This window comes from Gopherus flavomarginatus, chromosome 18 (assembly GCF_025201925.1).
Source record: "Gopherus flavomarginatus isolate rGopFla2 chromosome 18, rGopFla2.mat.asm, whole genome shotgun sequence".
NCBI lineage: Eukaryota > Metazoa > Chordata > Testudines > Testudinidae > Gopherus > Gopherus flavomarginatus.
The window spans coordinates 2,838,610-2,852,493 of NC_066634.1; the positions used below are offsets into that span (position 1 = coordinate 2,838,610).

General features: G+C 66.5%; 2 protein-coding genes across 4 annotated transcripts; one reads left to right on the forward strand and one right to left on the reverse strand.

Annotated features, from left to right (window-relative positions):
* The first annotated feature begins 1,194 nt into the window (after positions 1 to 1,194).
* USP11 (ubiquitin specific peptidase 11) lies at positions 1,195 to 12,414 on the forward strand. 3 transcript variants are annotated; one of them, XM_050928307.1, is made up of 21 exons: positions 1,195 to 1,304; positions 2,457 to 2,566; positions 3,556 to 3,686; positions 3,987 to 4,104; positions 4,220 to 4,365; positions 4,497 to 4,558; positions 4,795 to 4,894; positions 5,196 to 5,369; positions 5,510 to 5,668; positions 5,814 to 6,038; positions 6,788 to 6,871; positions 7,330 to 7,424; positions 7,661 to 7,855; positions 8,622 to 8,716; positions 9,132 to 9,365; positions 9,553 to 9,623; positions 9,881 to 9,993; positions 10,084 to 10,233; positions 10,665 to 10,780; positions 11,217 to 11,305; positions 11,459 to 12,414. In XM_050928307.1, the coding sequence occupies exons 1-21, from the start codon at positions 1,210 to 1,212 to the stop codon at positions 11,582 to 11,584; spliced, it is 2,688 nt and encodes an 895-aa protein (XP_050784264.1). In that variant the 5' UTR covers positions 1,195 to 1,209; the 3' UTR covers positions 11,585 to 12,414. The 3 variants fall into 3 exon arrangements, with proteins under 3 accessions (XP_050784264.1, XP_050784265.1, XP_050784266.1); XM_050928308.1 differs by having other exon boundaries at positions 9,138 to 9,365; XM_050928309.1 differs by lacking the exon at positions 3,556 to 3,686 and having other exon boundaries at positions 1,210 to 1,304.
* Positions 12,415 to 12,518: 104 nt separating this feature from the next.
* Positions 12,519 to 13,874, reverse strand: LOC127036882 (basic salivary proline-rich protein 1-like). The gene is made up of 4 exons (XM_050928154.1): positions 13,332 to 13,874; positions 13,099 to 13,176; positions 12,711 to 12,864; positions 12,519 to 12,631 (listed from the first exon to the last, which is right to left on the reverse strand). The coding sequence occupies exons 1-4, from the start codon at positions 13,632 to 13,634 to the stop codon at positions 12,519 to 12,521; spliced, it is 648 nt and encodes a 215-aa protein (XP_050784111.1). The 5' UTR covers positions 13,635 to 13,874.
* Between the last annotated feature and the right edge of the window lie 10 nt (positions 13,875 to 13,884).

The following is a 13,884-nucleotide window of genomic DNA, read 5'->3' on the forward strand; positions in this document are numbered from 1 at the left end:
CCCCCCCCCAACCCCACTCCCCTCCCAGAGCCGGGGAGAGAACCCAGGAGTCCTGGCTCTCAGCCCCCAGCTCTAACTGCTAGACCCCACTCCCCTCCTAGAGCCAGGGAGAGAACCCAGGAGTCCTGGCTCTCAGGCCCCCTGCTCTAACCACCAGCCTCCACTCCCCTCCCAGAGCCGGGGAGAGAACCCAGGAGTCCTGGCTCTTAGCCCCCAGCTCTAACCACCAGCCCTCACTCCCCTCCTGGAGCCAGGGAGAGAACCCAGGAGTCCTGGCTCTCAGCCCCCAGCTCTAACCACCAGCCCTCACTCCCCTCCTGGAGCCAGGGAGAGAACCCAGGAGTCCTGGCTCTCAGCCCCCAGCTCTAAGCACTAGACCCCACTCCCTTCCCGGAGCCAGGGAGAGAACCCAGGAGTCCTGGCTCCCAGCCCCCAGCTCTAACTACTAGACCCCACTCCCCTCCTGGAGCCGGGGAGAGAACCCAGGAGTCCTGGCTCTCAGCCCCCAGCTCTAACTACTAGACCCCACTCCCCTCCTGGAGCCGGGGAGAGAACCCAGGAGTCCTGGCTCTCAGCCCCCAGCTCTAACTACTGGACCCCACTCCCCTCCTGGAGCCGGGGAGAGAACCCAGGAGTCCTGGCTCTCAGCCCCCAGCTCTAAGCACTAGACCCCACTCCCCTCCTGGAGCCGGGGAGAGAACCCAGGAGTCCTGGCTCTCAGCCCCCAGCTCTAAGCACTAGACCCCACTCCCCTCCTGGAGCCGGGGAGAGAACCCAGGAGTCTGGGTTCCCAGCCCCCACTCCACAAGATCCACCCACCAGACCTGATACGCTCATGGGCTGTTTTATTTTACGCCACACCAAAAATGGCGTCTCTGCTGCCGACCCTCTTTGCCACAACCAATATGGCGGCAAAGGGCACCCTGGCTCCCTTGCTGCTGGCGGTACATACCACACTCAATATGGCTGGCCGGTCGACACCATGACCTGCCACACTCAAAATGGCGGAATAAAACCGCGGGAGCCCGTCCTCCTTAGCCGCTTCCAACATGGCGGGTCCCTGTCCCGTGTGCCACGCCCAAGATGGCGCCGACCGGAAGCGGGTGGGCGAGGCCTCAGGGGGCGGTGACGGCCAGAGAGGGGGCGGGGTCCCAGGGTCGCCGCTTCCTGTTTCCGGTCTGGCCGGCGGGTGGGGGCGGGGCGCGGGCCATGGCGGCGGCGGCGGGGGCGGTCCCGGGGCTCGAGGCCCAGCGGCGCGAGGTGGAGGCGGCGGAGCAGCGCGGCCTGCGGGCGGGGGAGCGCTGGTGAGGGGCTGGTGGCGGGGGGGACCCGGGGGGGAGGGGAGAAGAGGAGGCTGCGGGGGGGGCTGGTGACGGGGGGGGGACCCGGCTGTGGAAGGGGGGAGGCTGGTGATGGGGGGGGACCCGGGGGGGGGACTGGTGACGGGGGGGACCCGGGGGGGAGGGGAGAAGAGGAGGCTGCGGGGGGGGGCTGGTGACGGGGGGGGGACCCGGCTGTGGAAGGGGGGAGGCTGGTGACGGGGGGGGGGACCCGGCTGTGGAAGGGGGGAGGCTGGTGATGGGGGGGGGACCCGGAGGGGGCTGTGGAAGGGGGGAGGCTGGTGAATCTCTCCCCCAGCTCCGCTCACCCCCCCCCTCAGGTTACCGTCCAGGACAGTTAATTGGCCGGCTCGCTGCTCAGGTTCCCACAGCCTCGCTGTGTGGCCGTGCCCCACCCTAGAGGTGGCTGCATCTCAGCACCGAGCCATCCCCATGTGATGTTTCCCTAGAGAGGATCCCTGCTGGGAAGTAGCTTGTCCTGGGACAGTCCCAGCAAGGGAGGGAGTGAAATGGCTGACAGGTCCCGTCATCAGAAGTAGCTGATGTCACCACAGAACTGGGAAATCCCGGACTCCCCGGGAAGCAAAGTTTTGACTTTCCCAGGCAGCACAAGTTCATTGACTCATCTGCAAACAATTGTTGCCCCAGGGCTGTGATGCAGCCACCTCGCGGGGGGTGGGGCAGCTGGGGAACTGCTGTACATAACAGTGTACACAGATGGCTCGCCTGGTGCTGAGATGCAGCCACCTCTGGGGCGGGGCAGGGGCAAACAGCAGCACATAATGAGGGACAGCAGTTTTGTACAGGAAAAACAGAGAATCCTGAACCCAGCTGGGATGGAGAAGACTTTCTCTGGCTAGGGATTGGCCTGGACACGTGGGTTCAGTCTTCCCTGGCGGGAGCCCCGCACCCTTGGCTCCTGCAGGCAGCTCTGGGATAGATCTGGGGAGACAATCATGGTGGGGGTGGGCAGGGCAGATCAGGTGGGAAAAGGGAACAAGGTGGTTGGTGGAGTATTGGCATGAGATTCAACTGTGCCCTAGACGTGGCCCTGGGGAGGGGTGCAGGCATCCGAGGGTGGGGGCCTGAGCTGCAGCTGGGTCCATCTCCCCCCAGGTACCTGCTGGAAAATCACTGGTACCAACAGTGGAAGGAGTATGTGGAATCGGGCGACCAGAACTCCAATTCCTTCCCCGGGCACATCAACAACTCCAAACTCTTCGAAGGTACCCTACCACCAGGCTGGGAGCCAGGATGCCTGGGTTCTCTCCCTGGCTCTGGGAGGAGAGTGGGGTCTGGTGGTTAGAGCAGGGGGGGCTGAGAGCCAGGACTCTTGGGGTCTCTCCCCAGCTCTGGGAGGGGAGTGGGGTCTGGTGGTTAGAGCAGGGGCGGCTGGGAGCCAGGATTCCTGGGTTCTCTCCCTGGCTCTGGGAGGAGAGTGGGGTCTGGTGGTTAGAGCAGGGGGGGCTGAGAGCCAGGACTCTTGGGGTCTCTCCCCAGCTCTGGGAGGGGAGTGGGGTCTGGTGGTTAGAGAAGGGGGGGTTGGGGCCAGGACACCTGGGTTCTCTCCCTGGCTCTGGGAGGAGAGTGGGGTCTGGTGGTTAGAGCAGGGGGGGTTGAGAGCCAGGACTCCTGGGTTCTGTCCCTGGCTCTGGGAGGGTAAGGGAGGAAAGTCTATTTGGTTAGAGCTGAGAGGATGCGGGACCAGGACATCTGGGTTCTGTCCCTGGTTCTGGGAGGGGAGTGGAGTGGAGTTTAGTGGTTAGAGCAGAGGGTGCTGGGAACCAGAACATCTGGTTTCTCTCCCCGGCTCTCGGAGCAGGGCCACCCAGAGGATTCAGGAGGCCTGGAGCAAAGCAATTTTGGGGGCCCTTTCTATAAAAAAAAAAAGTTGCAATACTATAGAGTACTATATTCTCGTGGGGGTCTCTGCGGGGCCTGGGGCAAATTGTCCCACTTGCCCCCCCCCCCCCGGGCAGCCCTATCTGGGAGGGGAGTGGAGTCTAGTGGTTAGAGTGGGCCTGGGAGCCGGTACGCCTGGGTTGTCACCCAGCGCTGGCAGGGGAACAAGGTTTGCTGTCCTGTAGCAGTGAGTTCCGGAGGTGAATTCCTTGGGCTATTTAGAGAACATAGTCATCCTAGTAGCCCACAATAGCGAGTTGGCTGTTGGCACCACCCTGGCCGCGGCTGGCTAACCTGTCCCCTGCCCCCCAAGACCTGGAGTCGTTCCGGCTGAAGGAGCGGCTGGTGGAGTCCGAGGAGTATGTGCTGGTGCCTGAGGACGTGTGGAACAAACTGGTGAGCTGGTACGGGCTGGAGCACGACCAGCCACCCATCGAACGCAAGGTGAGGGGAGGGGGCATCCTCGGGCACAGGTCACTGGGGGGGCAGGCATGGGCGGCAGGGTCATGTGCCAGCCCCTGGGAGCATGCGTGATCCTGGTTGGGATGCTTGGGGGCTGGCGCCAGGACACAGAGAAGCCCGGAGGTCCGAGCCCATGAGCCCCCCCAAACTTCCAGGCTCATTGTCCATAGGGTACTATGATCCTCTCTGCCCAGGCCCCACCTCTGGCAGCCAGGGTGTGCAAGGTGCCAGGGCAGGATGGCGCCCCCTTTTTGGCTCACAGCTCCCGTCTCTCATTGACAGGTGGTGGAGCTGCCCAGCACACAGAAGGTGGAGGTGTACCCGGTGGAGCTGTATCTCTGCCAGCACAACGACCTGGACAGCCCCGTCACCGCTCAGTTCAGCCGTGTGAACACCATCGGTAATCCAGGCGTCCGGGGGTGGGGGGTTGAGCCGCTGCGGGTGTTTCGACTGCCTCCCATCATCCGAGCCCTGCAGCGGGGAGTCCCATGGGTTAACATTCCCGTTCCCCACAGACTCAGTGCTCCAGGAAGCCCGGCGCCAGTTCGAGGTGCCCCCTGAGGACGAGACCCGACTCTGGGTGAAGAACTCGGACGGATCCTGTGAGCGGCTCCGGAACATCCACATGACAGTGCTGGACGCCTGCCTCAGCATGGGGCAGGTAGGAGCTGGGGGTGCCGTGGTGCGGGGCGCTGGGCAGAGGGTGCTCTGCCCTGGCAGTCAGGGGGGTGCTGTGCTGCAGGGAGCAGGCAGGTGGGTTTAACTAACTCCCTGGCCCTTCATCTACCCCAGGTGGTGATAATGGAGACGCGAAACAAGGACGGAACCTGGCCCAGCTCTCGACCCCATGTCATGTGAGTGCCCCTTTCTCACAAGGAGGGGTGGAATGGTGCCAGTAGAACTCTGGTGCCCCACTCCAGAGATGGTTGCATCTCAGGCCTGGCTGACCCGTCCTTGTGTGGCGTTCTGTGTGGCTGGTTCCCAGCTGCCCCGCCCCAGAGACGGTTGCATCTCTGAGCTGTCTGTGCCGTGCCGTGTGTGGCTGTTCCCCAGCTGCCCCTCCTCATTGTCTGTGTCCTCTGCTCTGCAGGAGGAACTCCGTGGAGGACGAGGAGCTGTACAGGGGGCAGCCGGGGGTCTGCGGCCTGACGAACCTGGGCAACACCTGCTTCATGAACTCGGCCTTCCAGGTAGCTTCTGCGCCCGGGCTCAGGGAATCCCCCTTGGGGTCGGCCCCCGCGGGGCTCATGACACACAGTGTTGCAGTTCCACTTCCTTCCAGGAGAGGGCGGCAGCCCCATGTGCGTGCTGCAGCGCCCTCTGCTGAGTTGAGCTGGTCGGCTCCTTATAGGGAGGAGTGGGGTGTGGGTGGTTCTGGGAAGGGAGTGGGGTCTGGTGCTTACAGCAGGGTGGAGCTGGGTTCTGTGTGGGGGTGCAGAGCTTTGGGGTTCCCCCCTTGCTGACCCCCGTGCCCCCCCCCTCCCCGTGCAGTGTCTCAGCAATGTGCCCCCCCTCACGGAGTATTTCCTCAACAACCACTACCTGGGGGAGCTGAACTTCAGCAACCCGCTGGGCATGAAGGGCGAGATCGCCGAGGCCTACGCCGACCTGGTGAAGCAGGCCTGGTCCGGCCACCACCGTGCCATCGTGCCGCGCATGTTCAAGGTACCGGCCCCCCCTTGCTCTCCGGTGTGGACAGCGCATGCTCCGTTCCCCTCCCCCGCCAGCGTCCCCCGTGTCCTGGGGAGGGGCTGACCCCGGGCAGCAGGGTGGACCCCCCAGGCCTGACCGCCGCTCTCCCCCAGACCAAGGTGGGGCACTTCGCCTCCCAGTTCCTGGGCTACCAGCAGCACGACGCGCAGGAGCTGCTGTCCTTCCTGCTGGACGGGCTGCACGAGGACCTCAACCGCGTCAAGCGCAAGGAATACGTGGAGCTGCGGGACGCGGCCGGGCGGCCGGATGAGGTGAGGCGCCGGGGGGTGGTGTGGGGCAGGGAGCAGGGCGGTGGGCTCAGCCGTGGGCGGGAGGCGTTCCAGTCGGCTGATACCGGCTGCCCCACCCCAGGGGCGGTTGCCCCGCGCCCCAGCCTGCCGTCCCTTTGCCCTGCAGGAGGTGGCGGACGAGGCCTGGCGGAACCACAAACGCCGGAACGATTCCATCATCGTGGATATATTCCACGGCCTCTTCAAATCCACTCTGGTGTGCCCGGCCTGCGGCAAGGTGTCCGTCACCTTCGACCCCTTCTGCTACCTCAGCGTGCCCCTGCCCGTCAGCCAGGAGCGCGCCATGGAGCTGTTCTTCGTCTACATGGACCCCAGCCGCAAGCCCCAGCAGGTCTGAGCGGGGAGCCAGGACTCCTGGGTTCTCTCCTTGGTGCTGGGAGGGGAGTGGGGTCTAGTGGTTAGAGCAGGGGGGGCTGGGAGCCAGGACACCTGGGTTTCATCCCTGGCGGTGGGAGGGGAGTGGGGTCTGGTGATTAGAGCAGGGGGAGCTGGGGGCCAGAACACCTGGGTTTCATCCCTGGCGGTGGGAGGGGAGTGGGGTCTGGTGATTAGAGCAGGGGGAGCTGGGGGCCAGGACGCCTGGGTTTCATCCCTGGCGGTGGGAGGGGAGTGGGGTCTAGTGGTTAGAGCAGGGGGGGCTGGGAGCCAGGACACCTGGGTTTCATCCCTGGCGGTGGGAGGGGAGTGGTGTCTAGTGGTTAGAGCAGGGGGGTTGGGAGCCAGGACACCTGGGTTTCATCCCTGGTGGTGGGAGGGGAGTGGTGTCTAGTGGTTAGAGCAGGGGGGCTGGGAGCCAGGACACCTGGGTTTCATCCCTGGTGGTGGGAGGGGAGTGGTGTCTAATGGTTAGAGCAGGGGGGGCTGGGAGCCAGGACACCTGGGTTTCATCCCTGGCGGTGGGAGGGGAGTGGGGTCTAGTGGTTAGAGCAGGGGGGCTGGGAGCCAGGACTCCTCGATTGTATTCTGAGCTCTGGGAGGGAACTCAAGCGAGTAGTTACAGTGGGGGGCTGGGGGCCGGGACTCTGTCTCTCTGGGGGTCCCTGTGGGGTGTGTCTGACGCTGGCTGTCTCCTCCCCACAGCACAGAGTGGTCGTGCCCAAGGCTGGCAAAGTGCTGGATCTCTGCCTGGCTCTGGCCAAGCACACAGGGGTCCCGGCTGAGCAGGTCAGCGCCCGCCCTGGCCTTTGGGGTGGGGGGTGGGACTTGGGGGCCCTCTCCTATAGGGGCTGTGGCGGACCCACAGGATGGGTGCTGCCAGCCCCCCAGGGAGGACCCTGGCCATGCTGGTTCCTAGAGGCTACACGGGGTCTTTTTGGGGTGCTGCATGGCCATGGGGGGGGGGGGTGCGTCCAGCTGGTTCCTTAGCCACCCTGATCCCCTGCCCACACACGCCTTGTCCCCACCAGCAGACCCAAGACTTGGAACAAAGGGAAACTGAGGCACACGGGGGTCATGACAATATCACACCAAATGCTCATTTTGTTCCATGGCGGCAGCTCCCATCCAGCCCTGGGGTGGGAACTGGCTGGCTCAGAGGGGCGGGGAATGGGGCCCGTCCCCACTGGGGTCAGCAGCCTGGTCCAGGGGGTGCTCAGGGCTGGTCTCTCCCCCCACCCCCCTAGATGATGGTGGCCGATGTGTTCAGCCATCGCTTCTACAAGCTGTACCAGGTGGACGAGGCGCTGAGCTGCATCCTAGACAGAGACGACATCTTCGTGTGAGCACCGGGGCAGCGTCCCCTGCGGGGTGGGAGGGACGTGTGTCAGCAGCGCCACCCCAAGCACAAGGGGGCGGCGCTGGCAGACATGGGGACAGCCCCCCCCAGGTACAAGGGGGTGGGGGGCTGTCTGTGCTCTCTCTCCCCAGGTGCGAGGTGGGGGGGCGCTGGGAGGGGCAGTGGGGGGGCGGGGGCACCGTGTGGGGGGGCCGTGTCTCAGTGCTGTCTCCTCCCAGGTATGAAGTAGCGGGGGGGCTGGCAGAGCCGGGGGGAGCACTGGTGCTGCCCGTGTACCTGAGGGAGCGGGCGCCCCCCCGTGATGGCGACCCAGGCTATGGGGTGGTTCTGTTCGGGCACCCGCTGCTGGTCTCCGTGCCGCAGGCGCAGCTGTCTTGGGACGCCCTGTACGGCCTGCTGCTGGAGCGACTCTCGTGAGTGTCCCCCTGGGACCCCCCCGGGGGCCCCACGTCCTGCTGATCCCTGACCTCTGCCCCTGGGACCCCCCCTGGGACCCCACGCCCTGCTGATCCCTGACCCCAGCCCCTGGGACCCCCCCACCCCGGGAACCCCACGCTCTGCTGATCCCTTAGCTCTGCCCCTGGAATCCCCCCGCCCAGGGACTCCACGTCCTGCTGAACCCTGGGAACCCCCCCGGCGACCCCATGTCCTGCTGATTCCTGACCCCCGCCTGTGGGACCACCTCCCCGGGGACCCCATGACCTGCTGATCCTTGACCCCCACCCCAGGACCTCACGCCCTGCTGATCCCTGACCCCTGCTGATTCCTGGGACCACTCCACCAGGACCCCATGCCCTGCTGATCCCTGACCTCTGCCCCGAGACACCCCGCCTGGGGACCCCATGCCCTGCTGATCCCTGACCTCTGCCCCGAGACACCCCGCCTGGGGACCCCATGCCCTGCTGATCCCTGACCTCTGCCCCGAGACACCCCGCCTGGGGACCCCATGCCCTGCTGATCCCTAACCTTCGCCCTGGGACACCCCGCCTGGGGACCCCATGCCCTGCTGATCCCTGACCCCCACCCTGGGATCTCCTCTAGGGGCTGCTGCTGCACCAGCTCTGAGAACTGCCCTTTTACCCCTGCTATCCCCTGACACGGGGAGCCCTTCCTCCTGTAGCCGGGGTGCCCTGTCTCCCCCCCAGGGCCCCTAGGGTCAGCCAACGGCTCTGCTTGCAGGCGCTATGTGCGGCGTCCGGAGTCGGGCTCCGAGGAGGAGGAGGAGAGCGAGGAGGAAGATCTGTACGGGCCCCAGGCCAATGGACTGAGCGAGGGTAATGGGGGGGGAGGGGAGGGCATTGGGGGCTGGGGAGGGTGGGAGAGTGAGGGGGGGCTGCCTGCCCAGGGGAGCTGAGTGGCTGGCAGGGGTTCCCCAGTTGGGGCCAGAGCTGTGGGGCCAGCCCATCATTCCATGGGGGGGGCGTTGATCCAGACTGTCTGCTCTCCTCCTCCCACCCTAGGTGAATAATGGCTCAGCCTGGCTGCCCCCTCCCCTGGAAAGCTGATGCGGGGTGTGTGGAGCTGCGGGGCAGGATGGGCTTGGGGGCGTCGCTGGGGGACACCAGCTTGTGGCCATGGCGTATCTGGTGGCAGCGGGGGCCCTACCCCTGGTGCCCAGGATGGGGGGCTGGTCTGGGGCGGGGAGAAGGGGTCTGTGGCCACGCTGGCTCATGGCTCTGCCCCCCCCAGGTGAAGAGGAGGAGGAGACGCTGGGTGAAGGCCCTGCCAGCCAGGCCGAGGGAAGCAGCGGGGGCTCGGGGGGGGCCCCCACCCCATCCCCGCCTCAGGCAACCCTGTCCCCCACCGCCAACCGGCGCAAACGCAAGTGCCGGCGCCGACGGCCGCTCTTTACTGTGCGCCCGGTGAATGCCAACGGGACCAGCGAGCGCCCGGCCCTGCCCGGCGAGGGCTTCGCACTGCATGGTGAGTGGGGCGGGGCGGGGACTGTTCCCTCTGGAGGGTGCTGGCCCCCATCCTGTGCCAGGGCAGGGCCTGGCTGGCTCAGAGGGGCAGGGTGGAGACTGGCTGGCGCGGGGGGCCAGGGATGGGGCTCCCCCACCAAGGGGCTCTGTGGGGCAGGGCAGGTAACATGGTGTCTCCCCTCGCCCAGCCCAGCCCTACATCGCCATCGACTGGGACTCAGATATGAAGAAGCGATACTACGATGAGGAAGAGGCAGAGGTGAGAGTGCTAACCTGCGGGACTCCCTGCTGCAGGGTGTGATGGGGGGTGGCTCAGGCAGGGCAGTAAGCTATGGGACTCCCCGCTGCAGGGTCTGACCCGGGTTGGGGGGCAGGAATACCTCAGCCAGAGCAGTACGCTGTGGGACTCCTCGCTGACGGGGAGTGGGGAGGGGCTTGGCCAGAGTGTTAACCCACGGGACTCCTCGCTGTGGGCTGGGGCTCTGGGCCCCACCTGACAGCCCCATCCCTCGGCAGGGCTACGTGAAACATGAGTGCATGGGCCACGTGCAGAGGAGGCAGCCGGTGAAGCTGCGTGAGTGCGTCGAGCTGTTCACCACGGTGGAGACGCTGGAGGAGGAGAACCCCTGGTGAGAGCCAAGCCCATGGGGACAGGGGGCACCACTGCTGGGGGCTCGTGTGTGCCAGGGCCTGGGCTCAACCTGCCCCTGCCTCCCCAGGTACTGCCCCACCTGCAAGCGGCACCAGCTGGCCACCAAGAAGCTGGACCTGTGGGCCTTGCCCGAGGTGCTCATCATCCACCTCAAGCGCTTCTCCTACACCCGGCTCGCCCGCGAGAAGCTCGACACGCTTGTGGAGTTCCCCATCCGGTGAGGACTGCGGCTGGCTCTGGGGTGGAGCAGCTGGGGAAAGGCTGGATATAACGCTGCATGGGGGACTGTTTGTCCGGCGCTGAGATGCAGCCATCTCTGGGGTGGGGCAGCTGGGGAACAGTGGGATATAACACCGTACAGGGACTGTTCACCCGGCGCTGAGCTGCAGCCACCTCTGGGGTGGGGCAGCTGGGGAACGGCTGGATATAAGGCCGCACGGGGGACTGTTTGCCCTGCACTGAGATGTGGCCACCTCTGGGGTGGGGCAGCTGGCGAATAGCCACGCAGAACAGTTGAGAGGAAGTGTAAAAAGGAGGACCACCCACTGGGCTGCATGGAACCAGACAGAATCCCCTGTGCGGCAGATGGGTCAGGACGCCAGGGTTCCCTCCCCCGACCCCCCCGTAACTCCTCTCCTCTCCTCGCAGTGACCTCGACTTCTCTGACTTCATTATAAAGCCCCGGGCGGATGTGGCCCCCGCGCCCCACAAATACGACCTGATTGCTGTCTCCAACCACTATGGGAGCCTGCGTGATGGGCACTGTATGCTGGGGGTGGTCCCGGGGGCTGCGGGTCGGGAGTGAGGGGTGCTGGCCGAGCTTGGGGGGGTCCTGGGGGCTGTGGGTCGGGAGTGAGGGGGGTCCCAGGGGCCGTGGGTGGGGAGCGAGGGGCGCTGGCCGAGCTGGGGGGGTCCCGGGGGCCGCGGGTGGGGAGTGAGGGGGGTCCCGGGGGCCGCGGGTCGGGAGCGAAGGGCGCCGGCCGAGCTGGGGGGGGTCCCGGGGGCTGCGGGTCGGGAGTGAGGGGGGTCCCGGGGGCCGCGGGTCGGGAGCGAAGGGCGCCGGCCGAGCTGGGGGGGTCCCGGGGGCTGCGGGTGGGGAGCGAGGGGCGCCGGCCGAGCTGGGGGGGTCCCGGGGGCCGCGGGTCGGGAGCGAGGGGCGTCGGCTGAGCTCGGGGGGTCTCACCCCTGCCCGTCTCTCAGATACGACGTTTGCCCGAAACAAGGACTCCGGCCACTGGTTTTACTTCGATGACAGCAGCGTCTCGCCCGTGGGTGAGGCTCAGATCGAGGTGAGGCCAACCCCCTTCCCAGCAGGCCCTGCTGCCCCACTCAAACCCACAGACCCATCTAGTCCTGGGTGCTCCTGACCCCCCTGCCCCGCCATGGGGCACGGTTCTCCCAGCATGCCCTGCTCTGTCTGACGCTCTCCCTTTCTCCCGCAGTCGAAAGCCGCCTATGTCCTGTTCTACCAGCGCCAGGACCGGATCCGCCCCCCCGGCACCACCCCCTGCCCCAGACCCCCCGACGCTGGGGGGGGCTGCTGCAGCGACTCCATGGAGGTGGATTGACCACTGAGGTGGGGGGGGAGGAGCCGGGGTTCCTCCCACCCTTGACCTCAGAGATTTGCTCTGTGAAGACATCTCAGGCCTGTGAACTTGGGGGGCAGCTCCCCCCACCAGCTCAGGAGACTCCCTTCTAGCAATGGGGGGGCTGGCCCCTCCAGTAGCTTTCAGGGGAGGGGGACAGCGCTTGGCACCATCCTGCGGGGGGGGGGCAGAGGGGGGGAATGTGTCTCAGCCCAGGGCACGTCTGAGGAGAGCCCCTCCCAAAAACCCTGAGCTTTACTTGACAATACCCAAGCAATGGGGCTGTCTGACCCCCCCATGCTGCCTGTTATACCTGGCAAGAGGAGGGGACAGTGCATCTATGGGGTGAGTCCTGCTCCCCCCCCCCGTCAGTCTGTGCCCCTGCCCCCTTTTCACCCCCTTTTGGCACTTTCAGCCCCCCTAGCTCCTGTATGCAGGTGGCTTTTATTGAGCAATAACTCTTCCCCCCCCCCCGTGGATTTTTTTTAACTTATCTCAATGTTCATATGCAGGGGGGGGCCCACTGCCAGCAGGGCTCCCTCCTTCCTGCTGGGAGCCCAGGAGTGAGGAAGCACCAGCACCAAAGGGATTAACACCCCCCCCCCCCGGTGCTTTCAGGGCTGTACATAGGTGCCCATGGGGCGGGGGCACATGCCCACCTGGCACATAGGGTGTTTTCTTACCCTGACACATTTAGGGGGCAAAATGTGGCTCCTTCCCCGCGGGTTTGTGCAGATTATTTTTGTTTTTTGGGAAAGAAAAATATTTTTGGGGATGTGGCAAAACTTGTATATAAAAGAACTTCCTTTTCACGCTATGCCCAGCTCCTTGTGACCTGCCTCCCGGGCTGAGGTCTAGGACCCTGCTCCCCCAGGGCTCGGTCACGAAACAAACAGCAGCATGTTAGAATTCAGGATTACGCACAGGACGGCCGGTACTGAGAGGCGACCACCTCTGGGGAGGGGCAGCCGGGAACAGCCGCGTGGAGCAGTGTCCTGGGCGGGCGGCCCTTGGGCTGAGCTGCAGCCACTGCTGGGCAGGGGCAGCGGGGAACAGCCGCGTGGAGCAGTGTCCGGGGCGGGCGTCCCTTGGGCTGAGCTGCAGCCACCTCTGGGGAGGGGCAGCCGGGAACAGCCGCGTGGAGCAGTGTCCGGGGTGGGCGTCCCTTGGGCTGAGCTGCGCCACCTCTGGGGAGGAGCAGCCGGGAACAGCCGCGTGGAGCAGTGTCCGGGGTGGGCGTCCCTTGGGCTGAGCTGCGCCACCTCTGGGGAGGAGCAGCCGGGAACGGCCGCGTGGAGCAGTGTCCTGGGCGGGCGGCCCTTAGGCTGAGCTGCAGCCACTGCTGGGGAGGGGCAGCGGGGAACAGCCGCGTGGAGCAGTGTCCGGGGCGGGCGTCCCTTGGGCTGAGCTGCAGCCACCTCTGGGGAGGGGCAGCGGGGAACAGCCGCGTGGAGCAGTGTCCTGGGCGGGCGGCCCTTGGGCTGAGCTGCAGCCACCTCTGGGGAGGGGCAGCGGGGAACAGCCGCGTGGAGCAGTGTCCGGGGCGGGCGTCCCTTGGGCTGAGCTGCAGCCACCTCTGGGGAGGGGCAGCGGGGAACAGCCGCGTGGAGCAGTGTCCGGCGCGGGCGTCCCTTGGGCTGAGCTGCAGCCACCTCTGGGGAGGGGCAGCGGGGAACAGCCGCGTGGAGCAGTGTCCGGGGCGGGCGGCCCTTGGGCTGAGCTGCGCCACCTCTGGGGAGGGGCAGCGGGGAACAGCCACGTGGAGCAGTGTCCGGGGCGGGCGGCCCTTGGGCTGAGCTGCAGCCACTGCTGGGGAGGGGCAGCGGGGAACAGCCGCGTGGAGCAGTGTCCGGGGCGGGCGGCCCTTGGGCTGAGCTGCGCCACCTCTGGGGAGGGGCAGCCGGGAACTGGCACGTGGCCCCGACCGGGGGGGGAGGGGTTCGCCCCCGCCTGGAGGCACCGCGCTCCGGCCCAGTGTGAAGCAGCCCGGGGGTCTCGGGCCGGGCCCCCGGCTCCCCGCAGCCCGGCCCATGAGCTCGAGCCCCTGCCCGGCCGAGAACCCAGGCGTCCGGGGGCCTGGCACGTGCTCCTGGGGGCGGGGCCCGGCTGGAAGGCGGGGCTGTCGGTGCCCCTCACTCCCGACCTGCAGCCCCGGACCCCTGTAGCCGCTCCCGAGGCGGGGTCAGGGCTCGCCCTGCGGCTATGCTGCGACCCGCTTCCGGTCTGATGGCGTCACTTCCGGCCCCCGTTGCCGGGGCTACCACCTGTACTTCCGGCGCGCC

Bases quoted from the DNA above. Each gene is read 5' to 3' on its own strand.
- USP11 (XM_050928307.1), top strand. From the start codon at position 1,210: ATGGCGGCGGCGGCGGGGGCGGTCCCGGGGCTCGAGGCCCAGCGGCGC. The intron at 4,105-4,219 runs GTAATCCAGGCG...CGTTCCCCACAG, and splicing joins CAGCCGTGTGAACACCATCG to ACTCAGTGCTCCAGGAAGCC. The intron at 4,366-4,496 runs GTAGGAGCTGGG...CATCTACCCCAG, and splicing joins CCTGCCTCAGCATGGGGCAG to GTGGTGATAATGGAGACGCG.
- LOC127036882 (XM_050928154.1), bottom strand. From the start codon at position 13,634: ATGGGCCGGGCTGCGGGGAGCCGGGGGCCCGGCCCGAGACCCCCGGGC. The intron at 12,865-13,098 runs GTGGCTGCAGCT...TCCTCCCCAGAG, and splicing joins CCCGCTGCCCCTCCCCAGAG to GTGGCGCAGCTCAGCCCAAG. The intron at 12,632-12,710 runs GTGGCTGCAGCT...CCTGCCCAGCAG, and splicing joins CCGGCTGCCCCTCCCCAGAG to TGGCTGCAGCTCAGCCCAAG.